This window comes from Arachis hypogaea, chromosome 1, assembly GCF_003086295.3.
Source record: "Arachis hypogaea cultivar Tifrunner chromosome 1, arahy.Tifrunner.gnm2.J5K5, whole genome shotgun sequence".
NCBI lineage: Eukaryota > Viridiplantae > Streptophyta > Magnoliopsida > Fabales > Fabaceae > Arachis > Arachis hypogaea.
Genome location: NC_092036.1, coordinates 11,321,377 through 11,337,770, shown reverse-complemented (window position 1 = coordinate 11,337,770; position 16,394 = coordinate 11,321,377). Strand labels below are relative to the sequence as shown.

The following is a 16,394-nucleotide window of genomic DNA, read 5'->3' as shown; positions in this document are numbered from 1 at the left end:
TGAGCAATAAGAAATTAATTAACAAGGAATTTTTCTGTTATTAATGGTTGTTCCCATTAATATAGTCCTTGAAGATTACAATTGCATTACAAGTTTACAAGATATAGTTGCATTTCTTATGATTAAGCATAATATATATACATACATACTATAGCTAGTGAGAACAATGAAAGTAGTTAACATGGATATTGATACAGCAAATATCAAAACCATTATTCAGATGAAACTAATGGAATTATGATTCTATTATTGATTAGATATCATTTTTCACTTTTGGTGCTTTCACTGGAAATTCATTCTTTATCCAGTCCAAATAACCTCCTCCCATGTTATTCACATCCTTATAACCCTGCCAAATTAAATTTGACAACAAAATCCAATCAATATAAACAAGTTAATTAATTTCCTCATCCACATTGGTTGGTTGTTGATACAATATGACAAAGCTAAGAGAATAAAAGAAAAATAAAGAAAAGCCAGAAACTACTTTTACTTTGATCTTTTAAGCATTATTCATGTTATTGATAGAGGACATCAACAAGGTCCTTAATTCATCATTTTTCTAAAAACTACCCTTTTAGAGATTTAAGTCGGATTGAGTCCAATTAATCGAGTTTCTAGTAATAAAATTAAGATATCTAAAAAATATTAAACGAACAAATCGTAAAAGTTTAAACAAAGTCGATATATAAAATTCGTTTGGATTTTCAATTTCATAATCTCAATTCAAAGAACTACTTTTCATCTAATTAAGCCTTCTTAATAATATTATTATATGAGATAAAATCACCTTAATTAGGCCTTTATCTCTATCTATTGTCCATTCAGATAAATAATTATGCATATATTAAAAAATACAAGATGAATTTTTATTTTTTTTTTATATTTTTTATTTAGAATTTTGATTGAAGAATGTGTTGAAGTAATTGTTGACATGAACTTTCAAGTTACCTCAGCAAGAAGATCAGCAGTTGCATAAAGAGACCTCACCCCACTCTGGCAACCCTAAAAAAAAGAAGAAACAAACACACATAGAATATCATAGCAATATGTATTAAGAAACCAAAAAAAAAAAAAAGAAAAACTATTGACAATGAAAATATATTTCAAATAAATTTACCACAATGATGTGTTCTTCTTTCTTACAAGCAAATGAAACCTCCTTCAGAAACTCCAGGTTCTTCACCCTTCCTGTCCTCAAAGTCACATTACTTAAAACATTCTAACCATAACAAGCACGAAAAATAGTTATTTTTACTAACGTATTATGATCTTTGACTGTTTTTCGAATTTTGTTATCAAGAATTTGACTAATTCGACTTGAAGAACTATGACAATCTCTCTTAACACAAAACGGAAGATTAATTACTGCAGATTTTAATGTTATTAGTTATTTTTATTAACGTGACAGTATATGATTAGATTTATCACATCATTGAAAAATACTTTTAGATTGATAGTGTTTAAGTATAATTTAAAATAAAAAATTCAGCATACCCTGTGGTGTATTAAACATGTATGGAATGTTGATAATCTTCTCTGCATCCACATGTCCTTTCTGGAACTCTTCCACAGTCCTAACAATTTGCAATATCAAAGAAATACCATCATGAAATCTTAAAATAAATCCAAAAAATTCAAAGAGACCCAGAGATATAAAGAAAAATATAAATCTTACCTAACATCTAGATAAACATGGCCATTCTGGATAAGACCCCTAGTTGAAATTACATCAACTGTGGCTACCTCAACTTTTGGGCTAAAATCAAGAACAATAGCTAAGAATAATCAGCAACTCAAGTACTCAACCAAATGAAATTATTTCAGAAAAAACTATTGGAATAATGATGAATTTATAAGCTAATTAAGCAAATATATGTTACCCTTCGGTTCCAATTGAACCCATAGTAGAGATAAGCAATATCTATCTACAACATAGAAAGAAAAACTGGTGAATGAAGATATATATAATATAAGAATTTAATTTTGATGTACTATCAGTGTAATTTTATACGTATATCGAATTACACGATGTTACATCAATAAAAATAACTATCTTTTAACCGTATGATTCAAAAAAACGGATATGATTACACAATTGTATAAACACTATCAGTGTATTTAGATTAAACTCATAATATAATATATAAATCCAATTAATATATGTTACACATCTCATCATCCAATGATAGAAAAAAGTGAATTGATTCGGTATATAAATTACTTGGAACATAAATGATAAACGGAAAGAGAGATTATGCTTATGCTTATGCACCTAGACGGGTTAATTGCAAAAGAGTGTGCTTGAGTGTGAGATTGGAATTGAGAAAGGATCCATTATTTGTGGAAAGGTTAGTTAAGTGGGGTGTGATTACACAAATATGATAAGAAAAAAAAAAGCCAATGATTTGGTAGTGAAAATGAAATAAAATAAAATAAAATAAAATGTAGAGATGAATAGATTGGTAGATAAAGAAATGAAATAATAAATGGCAATTGAATTGCGTGACGCGTCAGCTTGATTTGTTGCGGAGTGTGTGTAGGATTCCAGTTAAGTTGGTGATTCTTGCATGGAAGGGAATCACACAAAGAGATATTGCTAGATTCTCTTCTTCTTCTCCCTTTTCTTTAATGTAGTTATTAGTATAAACGAAGGTATAAATTGAAAAATAATACATATAGGGACACAAAAAATAAATCATCGAATAAGTTATAAGGTAGCATTTGAAAGAGAGATCCAGACGGAGAGATTGAGATTAAGAAAAGAGAATAAAATAAATCTTAGTATTGTATTTGGTATAAAGTGTGAGTAAGATAAAAACTGAAATAAGAATGAAGTTATAATTTAATTTGCACAAATAATAAAGTTGAAATTAATTAATTGAAATTAAAGTATTTTAGGTATAAAATGTTATTAAAGTTTCAGTTTCTTTTCTCAAAAATTTTAGTCTCCTATGGAGGTATTGAAATTTTGATATAGAAACTGAAATTTTAGTACCAATCTCTATACTAATAAATATGATACTTATTCCCAATATCTCAATCTCTGTCACAATACTTCAAAACAAACGTTACCTAATGTATTTATGTATAAATATATATTGTTTAATTCATTTTTAATGTATATTTTATAGAATAATATTACATATCTAAATTTTTTTAACCAAGTCCAATTAAGTTGGTTATTGTCTATCGTTGGCCTCTATGGTAGAATCAGTCGGGCCTGAGAGGCGGTGGTTTATCCTATGGCAGATGTCAGTGGTTCGAGTCCGCTTATCTCCAACTCGTGAACTTAGTCGATACAAAGCTATGCTATATGATAGCACCTAATTTTTCCGATTCGGCAGTTTGATCTTCGTATCTTAATGCATGTATTTAATTTATTCGGAGCTATTAGAGCGGGATCCACTTTTTGGGAAATATGAGTCGAAGCAATAACAAGAATATTTCTAGTGGAACATCTTTCACAATCCCTGGAGAGATAGTTCACTAAGGTAGTGTTTGTTTTACAGTACTGGGACAGAGACTGAGACGACTAAGAGACTGAGACACAGTATCATGTTTGTTGGCTCAGAGACTGGTACTAAAGTTTCTGTCTCTGTCCCCAAAATTTCAGTATTTCAGTGCCTCCAAAATGTAGGGACACAGGGGACTGATATTTTTAGAAACAAAGACCGAAACTTTAATAACATTTTATACCTAAAATATTCTCATTTTAATTAATTAATTCCAATTTTATCCTTTGTGTAAATTAAATTAGAATTTTATTCTTGTTTCAATTTTTGTCTCTCACTTGGCACCAAACAGAATACTAAAACTTATTTCAGTCTCTGTCTCTTAGTCTCTGTCTCTCAGTCACAGTCTTTCAGTATCTGTCTCTCCACCAAACGCTACCTTAGGATAAGTAATTCGACTCATTCACATCCAGATCATGAATGTTTGGAATCCATATTATGCAAGGAGACATTGCTTTTGCTAATTCAATATAAAAAAAATTAATTATGACTAATATTATTCAAAATCTTATTATTTAACTTGGTTAGATTTGATTCGTAAAAAAAATTGAATGCGTAATATTACTCTAATATATATTTTATATGAATTACTGATTTAGTAATTATTTTTTAATGTACAGTTAGAATAATTAAACTTTATACTCTTTGACATTAACTGTTATACCCACAAAGGAAAAAAAAAGAAACAGAAGCGCATAGTCACGTGGGGGCACATGCCCCACTTAAACCCCTTCCCCCTTCTTATTCTCTCGAGCCTTCTGTGATACCTTCCTCTCTCTTTTATTTTCATTTTCTTCGTACAAATCAAAACCAAACCCTCTCTTCTCCTTCATCTCCTCTTCCATTCCATCTTCTTTATTTCAAAATCTTCATTCAACCACACACACACCAGATTTTATTTTACCATTTTATTTTATCTCTATATTAATATATCATCTATATCCAGAGTAAATTTCTATTTTTCACAATCCCAAATCAAGAAGTTCATACCAATGAGTAAAGGGAGCATTCAACTTCTGAGTTTCTATTATTATTGAGGTTTCAAGGTAACTCTTTGACTCAATAATTAGTCATATCTCCAATTTTTGTCATCTCTATATTTATGGGTATATATAAATCCGAATTAGGGTTGTTAGGGGTTAGAAAATTTGGGACTTTTGTCAAGGTGAGTAAGACTATATTAATTGACAATATTAGTAGCTGACAAATATCATTATTGTCATATTTCTAGAGTTGTAGAATTATTGGACATCATTTGGTAGCTCGTTGATGCGCTCAGAGTTGCTTCCGGTTCTTTGGAATCAAGTTGGGAGTGGATATTATATCTATAATTGTTTTTAAATATATTATTATCAATATCTATGTTGAATAATTAATTTTGGAGTTTGAAAATATTTTATTATTTTGATTTCTAAATTTTTGAAAATAAATATTAATTTGTGAAACTTACAATTTTATAAAAATACACACGAGACGATATTTATATATTTTGTAAAGTATAAATGTTTTCTTATTTGACCTTATTTAAATTTTAATTAAATTTTAGTATGCAATCCTATATATATTTATTTGCTATGGAATTTAGTAGTATGTTACAAGCACTAGAGATTTTTATAAGTGATTTGGTTTGGATTGGTTTGGGAGACTCTGACTAGAAAACCGTAGTTAACGGCAGTTATGACGTTAACCTAGATGCATCTGGCTCAGACCTCAGCTAGCAGGGGCGTTGCTAGCCTAACGTGTAGGCCACACGTTGGATCTGTTATACCGTACGGGCACACTAGAGGAAAGGGCTACCCTTAGAGGTGGAGCCGCCCTAAGTGTGTAATATTTGATTTGATTTGACTTTTGGAATGAGAACTCCCATTTCAGTTCACCCGCTTAACTAATTATCTATTGTTTGTATAATTAATTAATATGAATTTCTCATCTCTGAAAAGAAATATAATTTTCAAGGTAAACTCTGTATTGTCTCGTGTGGGTTATAGATGTAATGTTTGTTCACTAAGTTACAAAATTCACCCTATTATATTCCCATATTTTTCAGATACAGGAGTCATTCCAGGTTCCATTCCACCAGCCCTCAGTAGATCTTAGTCATTTTGGTGAGCCCTTCTTCTTTCCAAGGGCTAAGTAATTATGTAATGGAACCTTTGCTCAAAATCTAGATTATGTCAATGCTCCATATGTCACAGGCAGGATCCTCATGTGGGTTATGTTATTTTGAATCTTAAACTGTTTAGGTAGTGATTATAATTTGGTTATGTAAGACTTATGGTTTTAACTATATACTCTAGTTATCAACTTGATATATATATATGATGCGTATTTTGGATATATTTGGTTGTAGATATAATTTGGAGTACGTTGTTGTTGTTGTCTTTGAAAATGGAGGTTTATTATTAATACAGGGAGTTAATATTTATGTTGGTAAGGTCTTAGAAACAGAAGATATTCTGTCCGTTTTTTTCTAAAAATTTAATCGTTTGGCTTGCTGAGGGACTTGTCCCTTAAGTGCCAGTCATAGCTTGGTTCGGGTCATGACATTAACTAAAATGAATTTCTACTATTAGTAAAGTTATAAAAATGTTTTATGTATTTTAAAAATCAATCATTGATGAGCAAGTATTTACCTATATTTATAGACGTATTAGTTCATATTTTTTAAATTAAATAATTAATTAATCATAAAAATAATTTTTCTTAATAGAATAATTAAATTTGTAATAGACTAATAATAATCAAATTTATTTAAATAAAAATGTTTCATATAATACTAAATATATAATTTTATACGTGAAGATTTATTAGTGGTTGATTTTGAATTTAAGAGTAAAATGATTGGTAAAACTAATATACCAAGATGGCATTCCAATATTCATAAGCAGCGAGAAAGTGAAAAATTAAAAACAAAATTTAAATTCAATGCTTATTTTTTATTTTGTTTTTATAACTCCCAAAGCTACCTTAATCACAATACATAAGTGTAAGTAGTACTACTTATTTCCTTGTGGAAATAAGAATTGAGACAAAAAGTCTATTTCAATGGCTATGAATACATCAACAAGGATGGGCAAAAGATCACTTTTGAATTGTGAGAATAATCTTTCATCATCATAGAAAATTAAATATGGATGGAGATGAGGTATGGAACAAATTAAACAATGGGAAAACTATTCATTGTCTACCTCACTACCCATTATATTATTCTTATCACTTTATCATGCATAATTTTAAACTTTTTTAAATAATCTTCATTTACTTTTTTATTGTTATGTTTTTTGTTTTTATGAACATCACATTAAATAATGAGTGCATTGAAAATCACTTTTTCTTTTGGGGATTATATGCTTCTGTTTCTTAAAATTACTTATTGTGTAATTAAAAGTAATAAAAGAGAAATATTATTGTCTCTCTATCCTTGAAAGTTGAAACAAAATTTTTCCTTTATCTTCAATTACTATCTAAATAGAAACTAATAAAAATATAGGTAAATGAATCTTATTTAAAAATATCTATAAATTTTATTTTATCTTAGAATTTTTATTTGCTTCAAATACATCTTTAATAACTAAATTTTCAAAAAATTTATAATTAATCTAACAATAATACTTAATAACTAAGAGCTAATAATAATAAAATTTTTTGTTTGACATACTTATGTTAAAGATTATCCTTATAAAATTATTGTTAAATTGGTTATAAATTTTTTTCATAATTTAGTTGATAGGGATATATTTGTTGCAAATTAAAATTTTTGCGATAAAACTAAAATAAAATTAAATTTAAAAATATTTTTTAAATAACAATGCTACATGACCAACAAATATTATTACTTCAACCAATATTTGGCTAGAAATAATTTTTACCTTTATTTATTAGAATGTATACACATGAATCAAACTTCAAGGATAAAAGATATATTTTATCACATATATATATATATATATATATATATATATATATATATATATATATATATATATAACTTAATATGTAAATAAATTTTACTAATTTCACTAAAATTGTTTTGAAAAAAATTATAAAACTTTATTTCATTTTAGATTATAATATAATTATTTTACATATACATATTTCAAATATATATTGTTTCTTACTCTGTTGGTTCCTATAGTTTCGCAAAATTTTCAATTAGGTTCCTATACTTTTTTCTCTTTTAATTGGGTCTCTACACCAATTTTTTTCAATTAGGTCACTATTGACAGTAAATGTTACAAAAAAACATTAAGAATGTTAATTTGACTATTATACCCCTCGTCTACCCCTTACAAATCATTGAGAATCAGTAGGGTTTTGAGTTCTCACTCTCTTTGTCTCTTCCTCAAACTTCTCCTCCTCTATTTGTTTCTCTCACTATGTGAATACTTATGGATCAAAGTCACTTATCTTCAGGAGTCTCTAGTTCGAAAACCCTCGTCAAAAAGAGATATCTTTGTTTTGTGGTGAGACAGTTGTCGTTTAATGTCTTCTTCGACAGTAGCAAGCCATGGAAGAAGGTATGTTGGTTGCGGGAGAATGATAAAATGCAAGTTCTTCGAGTGGATTGATGATGAAGAAGATGAGAAGAGTGGACGGTTGAAGCAAAAGGAAAGGAGGGTTCGTTACTTTTGTGGAGACACTCTGATTCTTCGGAGTTCAAGTACATCAAAAAATCCAAACAGAAGGTTCATTTCTTACACTAACAGGAGATGCAAGGATTTTTAGTAGGTTGATGAAAAAGAAAAAAAATATCTGAGGAAGATGGAGTAATCGATTCACAGCAAGAATTTGGAAGGGTTAGAGAATTGGAGGCACAAAAAAGGAAGATAGATAGATTAAGTGTGGATCTAGAGAGATTAATTACAGAGGTTGGAGAAATAGATGCTCGTGTAGAAAGGTTGTGTGGTGAGCTGAGTTCAGTCGAAGAGCAATTTGCTAAAATGAAAAATACTATGAAAAAGCAAAACAAGATGCTAATTATGCTGATTTTGATATTTGGTGTTTTGATTATTGCAATGTTATATGTAAAGATGTAAAAAGTATGGCTGTGATGATAATGTAATAGTCTATATAAGTCAAAAGTGTACTGTTTGTTTTAAATGCAATGAATATATATGAAATGTTGTTTAAGTTTTCTAAATGAAAGTTGTTCCTTTACTATTTAATATGTATAGAAATGTGATATAGAGAAAAAAAGTAGCTAAAAAAAAAGATGCATTGAATTAAAATAGACACCATTGGTTTTTGCATTATATATTGTAGGACACCTAGATAGCCACAAAATAAATGTTTCACCCTCTCATAACAGTTTTTTACCCACATAATAAAAGTGGTTCACACCATATAATAAAAGTGGTCCAAACCATAAAAAAAGCAGAGTCATAGGTGAACACTAAAAATCTTACATAACACAATACATATCAAAAGGAAATCCTAAAGAGTTTTCAACCTCAATCAAGTGTGAGGTCAACATGTTCAGGTGGCTGACTTGTTGCCTTCCTTACTCTTATCTTGAGTCTTTCACTTTTTCTCACACCAAAGACTTTGGTCTTAGACAAAGATTGAGATGCTGGTGCAGTGGGCAGTAATGCTGGTATAGGCAAGGTGGTGGACAGTGATGTTGGTGTCGGCAAGGTGGCCGGCTATGATGGTGGTGCAGGGGTGTTTGGAGGTTGTGATAGTGGTGCAGTCATAGGTGCAGCCTTCCCTCTACCCCTTCCTCTGCCCATCTCTACTGCTACTCTTCCTCTACCTCTCCCTCTAATCACTCTGGATCTAGCAGTAGTAGCAGTTTCAGATCCATTTGCTTCAACAGCGACACCAGGTTCATTAGCAGCAGCATCACCTCCTCCAGTTCCAATAGTAGCATCAGATCCTTGTGTGCCTTCAAAAGCTACAACATGAAATAGCAATTAGTAATAGTTCTTCAACACATGAACAAAATAAAGGAGCAACCAATACCTGTCACTATAGGGTTTGGATAGTGTCTCTTGTTGTGTCCATATTGGCCACAATTGTTGTAGGTAATAGAAGTTCCAGTTTTTCTATATTTTGTTTGTGTTTTATTTTCATCGGGTTCCCTTATCCTAACCATCCTTGGCCTTCTTGGTTTAACTCTAAAAATTAATGGGACGATGGTATCACATTTTATATTTGACCACATGTTTTCTCCATTGATTGGTGATATTGACTGTCCATATGTAGCAAGGTATGCTACCTTGATGTAGTAGTTACTACAATAGTCTTTCGGATTGTCACCCTTCTCAAAAATAGCACAGTAAGCATGTGGACATGGCATACCACACAAGCCCCAAAACCTACAACTACACTTTTCAGCCATCAAATCGACAACAAATCTTTCCATGATCATCCTGTTCTTATGGTGCACTTCAAACTTGAGGTCTCCTGCCCATTTAGCTTGCCACTCTATAACTCTAACCACAATGACATTTAGCTGTTTCTTGGGTTTTGGCAAAACAGAGCCCTCATACCTCTCTTCCTTCTTCTTTTTTTCTGCAAAACTTGTCATTAAGTAGCACCTACTCCATTCAAACATAGTAAGAATTGGCTTGTCTCTTGCCTCTAGAATTCTTCCATTGAATACCTCTGAGATATTGTTTATCAACATGTCACTCTTAGCCAAGAATGTGAAGTGACTCTTTGTCTACAATTTTGGATCCAGTGCAAACAACTTATCATAACAATTTCTGTTGAACTCCTTAAGTTGATTCATCCTTCTTTTCCATTTTTCCACATAGGTAGCTTTGACAATAGATAGAATTAGGTCCCTTAGTACAGTACCACCCCTATATGCCTTTTTACAGTTGGCATATAAATGTCTCTAACAAAAGCCTATGCTCCATTGTTGGCAATAACTCTTGAAACACTTGTATCAACCCCTGATTTATAGTTTAAGTGCAGAACACGATAAATTCATACAGCAAATTAATAGAACATCTAAACATAGCAGATTTATGTTCACAAACATAGCAAATTCATATAGCAGATTAATATTCACAAACATAGAATTGCAAACAATATTTAAGTTCAACCATATATTTAATTGCAAACAATGTTTAATTGCAAATATAACAAATTATTTATTATAGTTCGTAACCATATTTAAGTGCAAACAAATTAATTAATATATTTGTTATACCTTTTGTTGGTTACTCATGAAAACCCAATTTTTTGATTCTCCAATGTCATTTAACAGCATCTCCAGGAACCACCCACAGTTGTCCTTAGTCTCTGCCTTTACTACAGCCACGGCAATCGGAAAGTAATTGTCATTCGGATCTCTGCCAACAGCAACTACTAGCTGCTGTCCATGGTCACCCTTCAAGTGACAACCATCCACGCCAATAATAGGTCTATAACCTGCCAAAAAGCCTTTCTTGACTGCATCAATGCACATAGACATTCTCATAAATCGGAGCTGGTGCGTAAGAGAAGGCCTATTAACCAATATGCTCACACTAGATCCTGGATTTGCCCTAAGTATTCCTGCACAGTAATCCCTTAGCTTAGCATACTGTTGGATTGTCCGCCCATGTACCTCTTCTCTTGCCTTCCTCGTTGCCCAATAAGCCTTACCAACAGTGATATTCGCCATATATTTGTCTTGGATGGTCTGAATAACTGTCGCAAGCTTCATTTCCTCGCCTCTGCTGATGTTGTTGACAATCTTCTTTGAGATCTAACTGCTTGATGCAAGTCTTCCGCTATAGTTCCTTCCACAAGTATGCTTTCCATTCAAAGTCTTGATCCTGAAATAGTCAGAACCACCAACTTTACTTTCAAAATAAACCCACTTGCACTTTTCTTTTCTTCCTTTGCAAACAACTCTGCACCTCACCTTATCTTTTTTTCGAAACCTAATGTCCCGACCGTTCAATAGGGCATGCTCCTTAATAGCATCTTTAAATTGATTTAGTGATTTAAATTCCAGCCCCACCTGAAATTCATACTCTCTGTTCATCTCTACCTCATTGTGTTTGGGAAACCTCCTCTTTTTTATCATGTCATCAGAGTCTCCCTCATAACTGTCTATATCTTCAGTCTCATATCCATCAAATATGCCCCCAACTTGCTCATCACCCTCCGTTAAACCTTTATCACCTTGAGCTATTCCAGCTGCTGCAGGTCCCTCATCATTCAGTGGGCTAGTGAATCCCCCAAACGCATTTGATTATGGATTATTGTCCTCCACCTCAAACCCAAAGTGATCCTCATGGTCACCATCATCAGCACTGTCATTAAATACCTCTTCATCAGTAGAAGGCTCTAACTCAGCATCCACTTCAACCTCTATCAACCCAGAGCCACTGTCTACACCTTCCTCTGGCACATAATCAACATCACTAGAAGTGATTTCAATCATTCTCTGACTCCATCGACAACGTATACGTTGCAATGTTTGTAGGAACTTGACACCAGTAACCTAGCCATTCTCATCGCATCCCCATTGGACTTCATATCTCTAAGACCTGATTTCAAATCCATCCCAAGTTCCTTGTACCATATCCTAGCATATTCCTTATACCCTAGTTGTTTTAGCTCACTCACAATCTCTTGCAATGACCATTCATCAACGTCAAAATGTAAATCCTCCATAACCATTCCTCCTAAATACTCTAATGCGTGTCTACTGTCAACAAATTTGCCACCATGGTGGACCTCAATGGTGAAATCTGAATCACCCATAACTGCATACCAAAAATAAGAAAATACAATACCATGAATCCGTATTCAACAATTTTCAGAAACAAAAGGAAGCTCTAATAAACAATGTGGCAGATTTTTTCAGGAGAAAAAAAGAAAAACCTTTCAATGACTGACAAGGTTAAGCATTGTCTTACCTAGAAGCAGCAACAACGCCTACAACGACAGCGGTGACACCGGAGAAGCGAAACCCTCCAGCAATGTTCCAGTGGAGTTAACTTGGCAGATGACAGAGTGTGCAACCAACGAACGAAGAAGGGGAAGAACGTGAAGAGATTTTTCTCTAAGTTTTGGAGAATGAACAGTTTTCGTTTAAATCTGGGAGGGTTATTTTGGTCTTTAAGGAAATAAGAGTGAAAGAGAATTAGGGATTTAGAAAAAATTAGAGAATCATTAATTTAGGAACTGAATATTCTGTTAAATCAAACTGTTTGGTCACGGTAGGGACCTAATTGAAAAAAAAAATTGGTGCAGGAACCAATTAAAAGGAAAAAAAATATAGAAACATTATTAAAAGTTTTGCGAAACTATATGGACAATAAAGTAATTAAACCTATTCTCTTACTAATAATTTTAACTTTTGATTTTAGAATTCAACTAATATGTACCTTTAACTTATTATTGGTAAAAATATTTAAATTTTTTATTTAATAAATATAAAATAAATACATTAGAATTTAATTTTTTTAATTTTTAATATATTTTTTTAATTTTTAATTTAACATGTGCCTAACAACATGGTTAAACCCTTGATTTTATTATACTAACTACTAATTAATATTTACCCGCCACTTTTACATGTCGTTTACTCCATAGACGACAAAACCTAACAAGCGTTCGCTCTCGTCGAGCTTCCATGGAAGAAGACGCTCCAACGCTGCCATTGCCAGAACCTTTCCTTCAATTCCTCGAAGCCAATGACCTCGACCCTTCGATTTACACTGCAATCGATTCCACCCCCCGATTCATTCGGTAATCCCAATTTTCCCTTTCTTTCACATTGTTTTTTCAATTTTGCTACTTTCTATTAAAAACAATTGTAACTTTTGGGTTGGAAAGGTTGAAACCCGGATTTGATGCTTGTGTTGAAGAGGTTGAAAAAGAGGTGAAGTGCAAACTTGAGAAAGTGCAATGGTTGCAAGGGTTTTACTCTCTTCCACCGCATGTTCAAATTGCTGGTTCTAGGGCATATCAAGAAGGGAAAGTAAGTGAAGAACGATTTTATTTAATACTGTTTAAACTCTTTGTCTTTATATTCAAAATTTTGCAATTTTTGTTGTTAACTTTTTGTATAGTTTATTACTTTATTTGTAGCTTGAGCCATTTTCGGAGCTTTTTTCTATAATGTTATTTTTATCTTTAGGGAATGAATTGGTATTTTTTTATTATTTGTTTTTCTAGATATATGGAATTGATGCATCTTCAGGAGCTGCTGTTATGGCTTTGAATGTATCACCTGGGGATCATGTCCTTGATCTATGTGCTGCTCCTGGTAAAAATTTTCTTCCTCTTAAACTGTGCTAAGTCTTCACTTTCATTTATTTATATAATGTTAAAATCTTAGAAAAAGTACTATAAAAAGATTGTAAAAAGAAATATTATATGAGGGGGAACTTTTAAATGTGATTTAGTAATTTGCCAGATAAAATTATGATGGTACTCCTTCAAAATTGATTTTTTTTAGGGGCTAAACTTTGTATGATACTTGACCTGCTTGGGGACCTGGGCTCTGTGACCGGTGTAGATGTTGCAAGGCATCGTTTGGCTGCATGTAGAACAATGCTGCAGAAATATGCATTGGGTGATCGATGTCGGCTTTTTGTTGCTGATGGAACAACATTTTCAGTTATTCCTGTGGGATCTCGTTCTGATTGCAAATCATGTAATTGAAATTTAAGTTGGAATAGAGATAGTCAATATTGGAATACTACTATGCTACAAATTTAGTATCATATTCTTTCTCATTATCATACGTTCCTGAAATGTTTTCATTCTGTCTAGTATCAAACAGTTGAATCTGGATTGGAAGAGAAAGATGATGTGTTCAAGGAGTGGACCTCAAGAAGACCATGGAAAGAGAGGAGAAAAGCAAATAGAAGTGGTATTCCACAGTCACTGTCGAAGTCTCAGCCTCCTGAGCTCATATATTATGGTCGGCATTCGGGAGTAATTGGTCTTGCTAAAGGAGAGCTATATAAGACTGTATCTGATGTTGAGATGGGAAGTCATGGATATGACAAGGTAACTGGTACTTCATTCGAGTTAATGTTTCTTAGTTATTTGCTTTATTCTACCACGATAATATGTTGGATTTGGTGTAGGTCCTTGTGGATGCAGAGTGTACTCATGACGGCTCAGTTAAACATATTCAGAAGTTTGAAAATTGGGGATGGGGGACTTTTCAACGTCGGGTACTAGATGCAGAGAGGACTGATAACTTGCATGTTCTGCAGGCAAATGATTCATCCTTATTCCCTTGATCCATAATGCATCTTTTCTATTGTAGAACGTTTTACTGGAATCGTTAACCTTGATTTCTTTTAATTGCTCACTAGTTATGACAGATTATATCATGATTGATAGCCCTCTATGCTCTATTAAGTTAATCACGGTGGAACTTATCATTGCTGAACTGAGGCTCCTTCACTTGAATATCTGACCCTAAATGATCAAGCATTGAGCTTAAGCTTCCAAGCTAACTCTTTTAACATTTCCAGACTTCATAAAATAATGTAACAGAGATAACATGGGATTTTACACATGGTGACTAACATATATTACCATTAAAACTCACATACCTTTTCGTTCCTTTCTGCAGTTGAATCTTCTTCGTAATGGTTTCAGACTACTAAAAGTTGGAGGCTCACTTGTTTACAGCACTTGCAGGTACCTTGTAAATTTTTAAATTCTTTGGTATTTCGAATGAAGTAAAAAATACATGATAGAAACACACACTATCATGCAATTTATTCTCACAAATACCTTCTTTGTTTATTAGCTTAACATTGACTCAGAATGAAGATGTGGTGGAACATTTCTTGAAGGAAAATGTAAATGCTGGTAGGATTCTCATGCCTCTATGTGTGAAGCATCAGCCATATATTACTAATAATCTAATGATATTTTTAGCAGCTTTAACATGCTTTTTGTTTTTGTTATTTGGTCTAGTGTTATAAACATGGTTTATGATACTATACTATATTGTCGTCCCAATCAAACCAACTCCAAAGGAGAGTGCTTGGAGTTGGTGGTGGTTCTTCACTTATGCTATATATAATATATTTGCTTTCATGTCTTTCAAAAATCAAAATAGTTATCACACCACATACATATTGTTGAGGTTTTTCTTTTCTGTTGTTTGACAAATTATTATGCAGAGTTGGCAGAGATAGATGGTGCCAGAAATTGGCCTTGCAAAAGTGGTGGGATACCAAAGACATGGCGATTTGATCCCTTAACATCTCAAACTAGTGGACTTTTTGTTGCCAAGTTCACAAAAGTAGCCATTTGATCTCTTCAGCCGTCCCCAAAGAATTTTATCTATTTTGAGTTGGCAAATAGTTTTAATATGCACCAGATGCATTAGAAAGATTCATTCGGAAAAGTTTTTGTTTGAGTATTATCAAGATCTAGTCAATTTATTTAAAGGAATTTAAAAATATTGTTATTCAATCGAATGTTTGTGCTTTTAAAATTATTAATAGAGTGAAAAGTTGAATTAAAGACTTTTGGTGTTGATATGATAAAAACATATTTGCATGTGAAAATTCTTATACTTTTGGTGTATACAGATTAAGTCAAAATAGGTTTTAATCATTATGATGGGAAAGAAAACTGTTGCACAAGTATAGAAGAGTCTCTCCATGAAGACAAACCAACCTAGCAATTCAGCTGAGTCTCACTGGAATGATTGGATTATGAATGTTGGGCCACTTGCAAGTTGCAAAATTTAAAATTGAAATTCGATCAAACTACTTTGCTCTAAAATGTTTGAACTAGTTTATGCATATAAAATCACATTTATACAAACTCAACAAAATAAAAATCTAGTAACAGGAATACAATTGAAAAAATAAAAATAAAAAAGAATAGGGTAAACCACAAAAAATGTACCCGAATAACTTTGTGGTTGGCAAAATTATACTAAAATTTTGT

At 32.1% G+C, this 16,394-nt stretch overlaps 3 protein-coding genes and 1 long non-coding RNA gene across 6 annotated transcripts; 2 read left to right on the top strand and 2 right to left on the bottom strand.

Moving 5' to 3' along the window:
* On the bottom strand, window positions 1-2,392 carry LOC112796619 (thiosulfate sulfurtransferase 18). The gene is made up of 7 exons (XM_025839168.3): window positions 2,276-2,392; window positions 1,884-1,928; window positions 1,679-1,759; window positions 1,498-1,577; window positions 1,121-1,191; window positions 952-1,005; window positions 1-349 (listed from the first exon to the last, which is right to left on the bottom strand). Exons 2-7 carry the CDS (start codon window positions 1,904-1,906, stop codon window positions 254-256), a joined length of 405 nt encoding a protein of 134 aa, XP_025694953.1. The 5' UTR covers window positions 1,907-1,928; window positions 2,276-2,392; the 3' UTR covers window positions 1-253.
* A 1,811-nt stretch (window positions 2,393-4,203) lies between these two features.
* On the top strand, window positions 4,204-5,852 carry LOC112796612 (uncharacterized). Its single transcript, XR_003199302.3, has 2 exons — window positions 4,204-4,561; window positions 5,563-5,852. It is a non-coding gene; the product is annotated as an uncharacterized lncRNA (long non-coding RNA).
* Window positions 5,853-9,157: 3,305 nt separating this feature from the next.
* LOC140179607 (uncharacterized) lies at window positions 9,158-11,172 on the bottom strand. Its single transcript, XM_072218660.1, has 3 exons — window positions 10,675-11,172; window positions 9,477-10,179; window positions 9,158-9,408 (listed from the first exon to the last, which is right to left on the bottom strand). Exons 1-3 carry the CDS (start codon window positions 11,170-11,172, stop codon window positions 9,158-9,160), a joined length of 1,452 nt encoding a protein of 483 aa, XP_072074761.1.
* Window positions 11,173-13,016: 1,844 nt separating this feature from the next.
* On the top strand, window positions 13,017-15,962 carry LOC112796598 (uncharacterized). Of its 3 annotated transcripts, none has more exons than XM_025839137.2 (9): window positions 13,017-13,211; window positions 13,299-13,443; window positions 13,641-13,731; window positions 13,924-14,121; window positions 14,251-14,480; window positions 14,561-14,692; window positions 15,058-15,125; window positions 15,238-15,299; window positions 15,617-15,962. In XM_025839137.2, the coding sequence occupies exons 1-9, from the start codon at window positions 13,096-13,098 to the stop codon at window positions 15,748-15,750; spliced, it is 1,176 nt and encodes a 391-aa protein (XP_025694922.1). In that variant the 5' UTR covers window positions 13,017-13,095; the 3' UTR covers window positions 15,751-15,962. The 3 variants fall into 3 exon arrangements, with proteins under 3 accessions (XP_025694922.1, XP_025694937.1, XP_025694926.1); XM_025839152.3 differs by having other exon boundaries at window positions 13,023-13,211; window positions 13,331-13,443; XM_025839141.3 differs by having other exon boundaries at window positions 13,023-13,211; window positions 13,924-14,093; window positions 14,241-14,480.
* The last annotated feature ends 432 nt before the right edge of the window (window positions 15,963-16,394 follow it).

Excerpts from the sequence above, each read along its gene's own strand:
- LOC112796598 (XM_025839137.2), top strand. The coding sequence starts at position 13,096 with ATGGAAGAAGACGCTCCAACGCTGCCATTGCCAGAACCTTTCCTTCAA. Across the intron at positions 14,693-15,057 it reads ATAACTTGCATGTTCTGCAG|TTGAATCTTCTTCGTAATGG; the intron begins GCAAATGATTCA and ends TCCTTTCTGCAG. Across the intron at positions 15,300-15,616 it reads GAAGGAAAATGTAAATGCTG|AGTTGGCAGAGATAGATGGT; the intron begins GTAGGATTCTCA and ends ATTATTATGCAG.
- LOC112796619 (XM_025839168.3), bottom strand. The coding sequence starts at position 1,906 with ATGGGTTCAATTGGAACCGAAGG. Across the intron at positions 1,760-1,883 it reads GGTTCAATTGGAACCGAAGG|CCCAAAAGTTGAGGTAGCCA; the intron begins GTAACATATATT and ends TCTTGATTTTAG. Across the intron at positions 350-951 it reads CTGCTGATCTTCTTGCTGAG|GGTTATAAGGATGTGAATAA; the intron begins GTAACTTGAAAG and ends TTAATTTGGCAG.
- LOC140179607 (XM_072218660.1), bottom strand. The coding sequence starts at position 11,172 with ATGAAGCTTGCGACAGTTATTCAGACCATCCAAGACAAATATATGGCG. Across the intron at positions 10,180-10,674 it reads TCATGAGTAACCAACAAAAG|ACAAAGAGTCACTTCACATT; the intron begins GTATAACAAATA and ends CCAAAATTGTAG. Across the intron at positions 9,409-9,476 it reads TCCAAACCCTATAGTGACAG|CTTTTGAAGGCACACAAGGA; the intron begins GTATTGGTTGCT and ends TTCATGTTGTAG.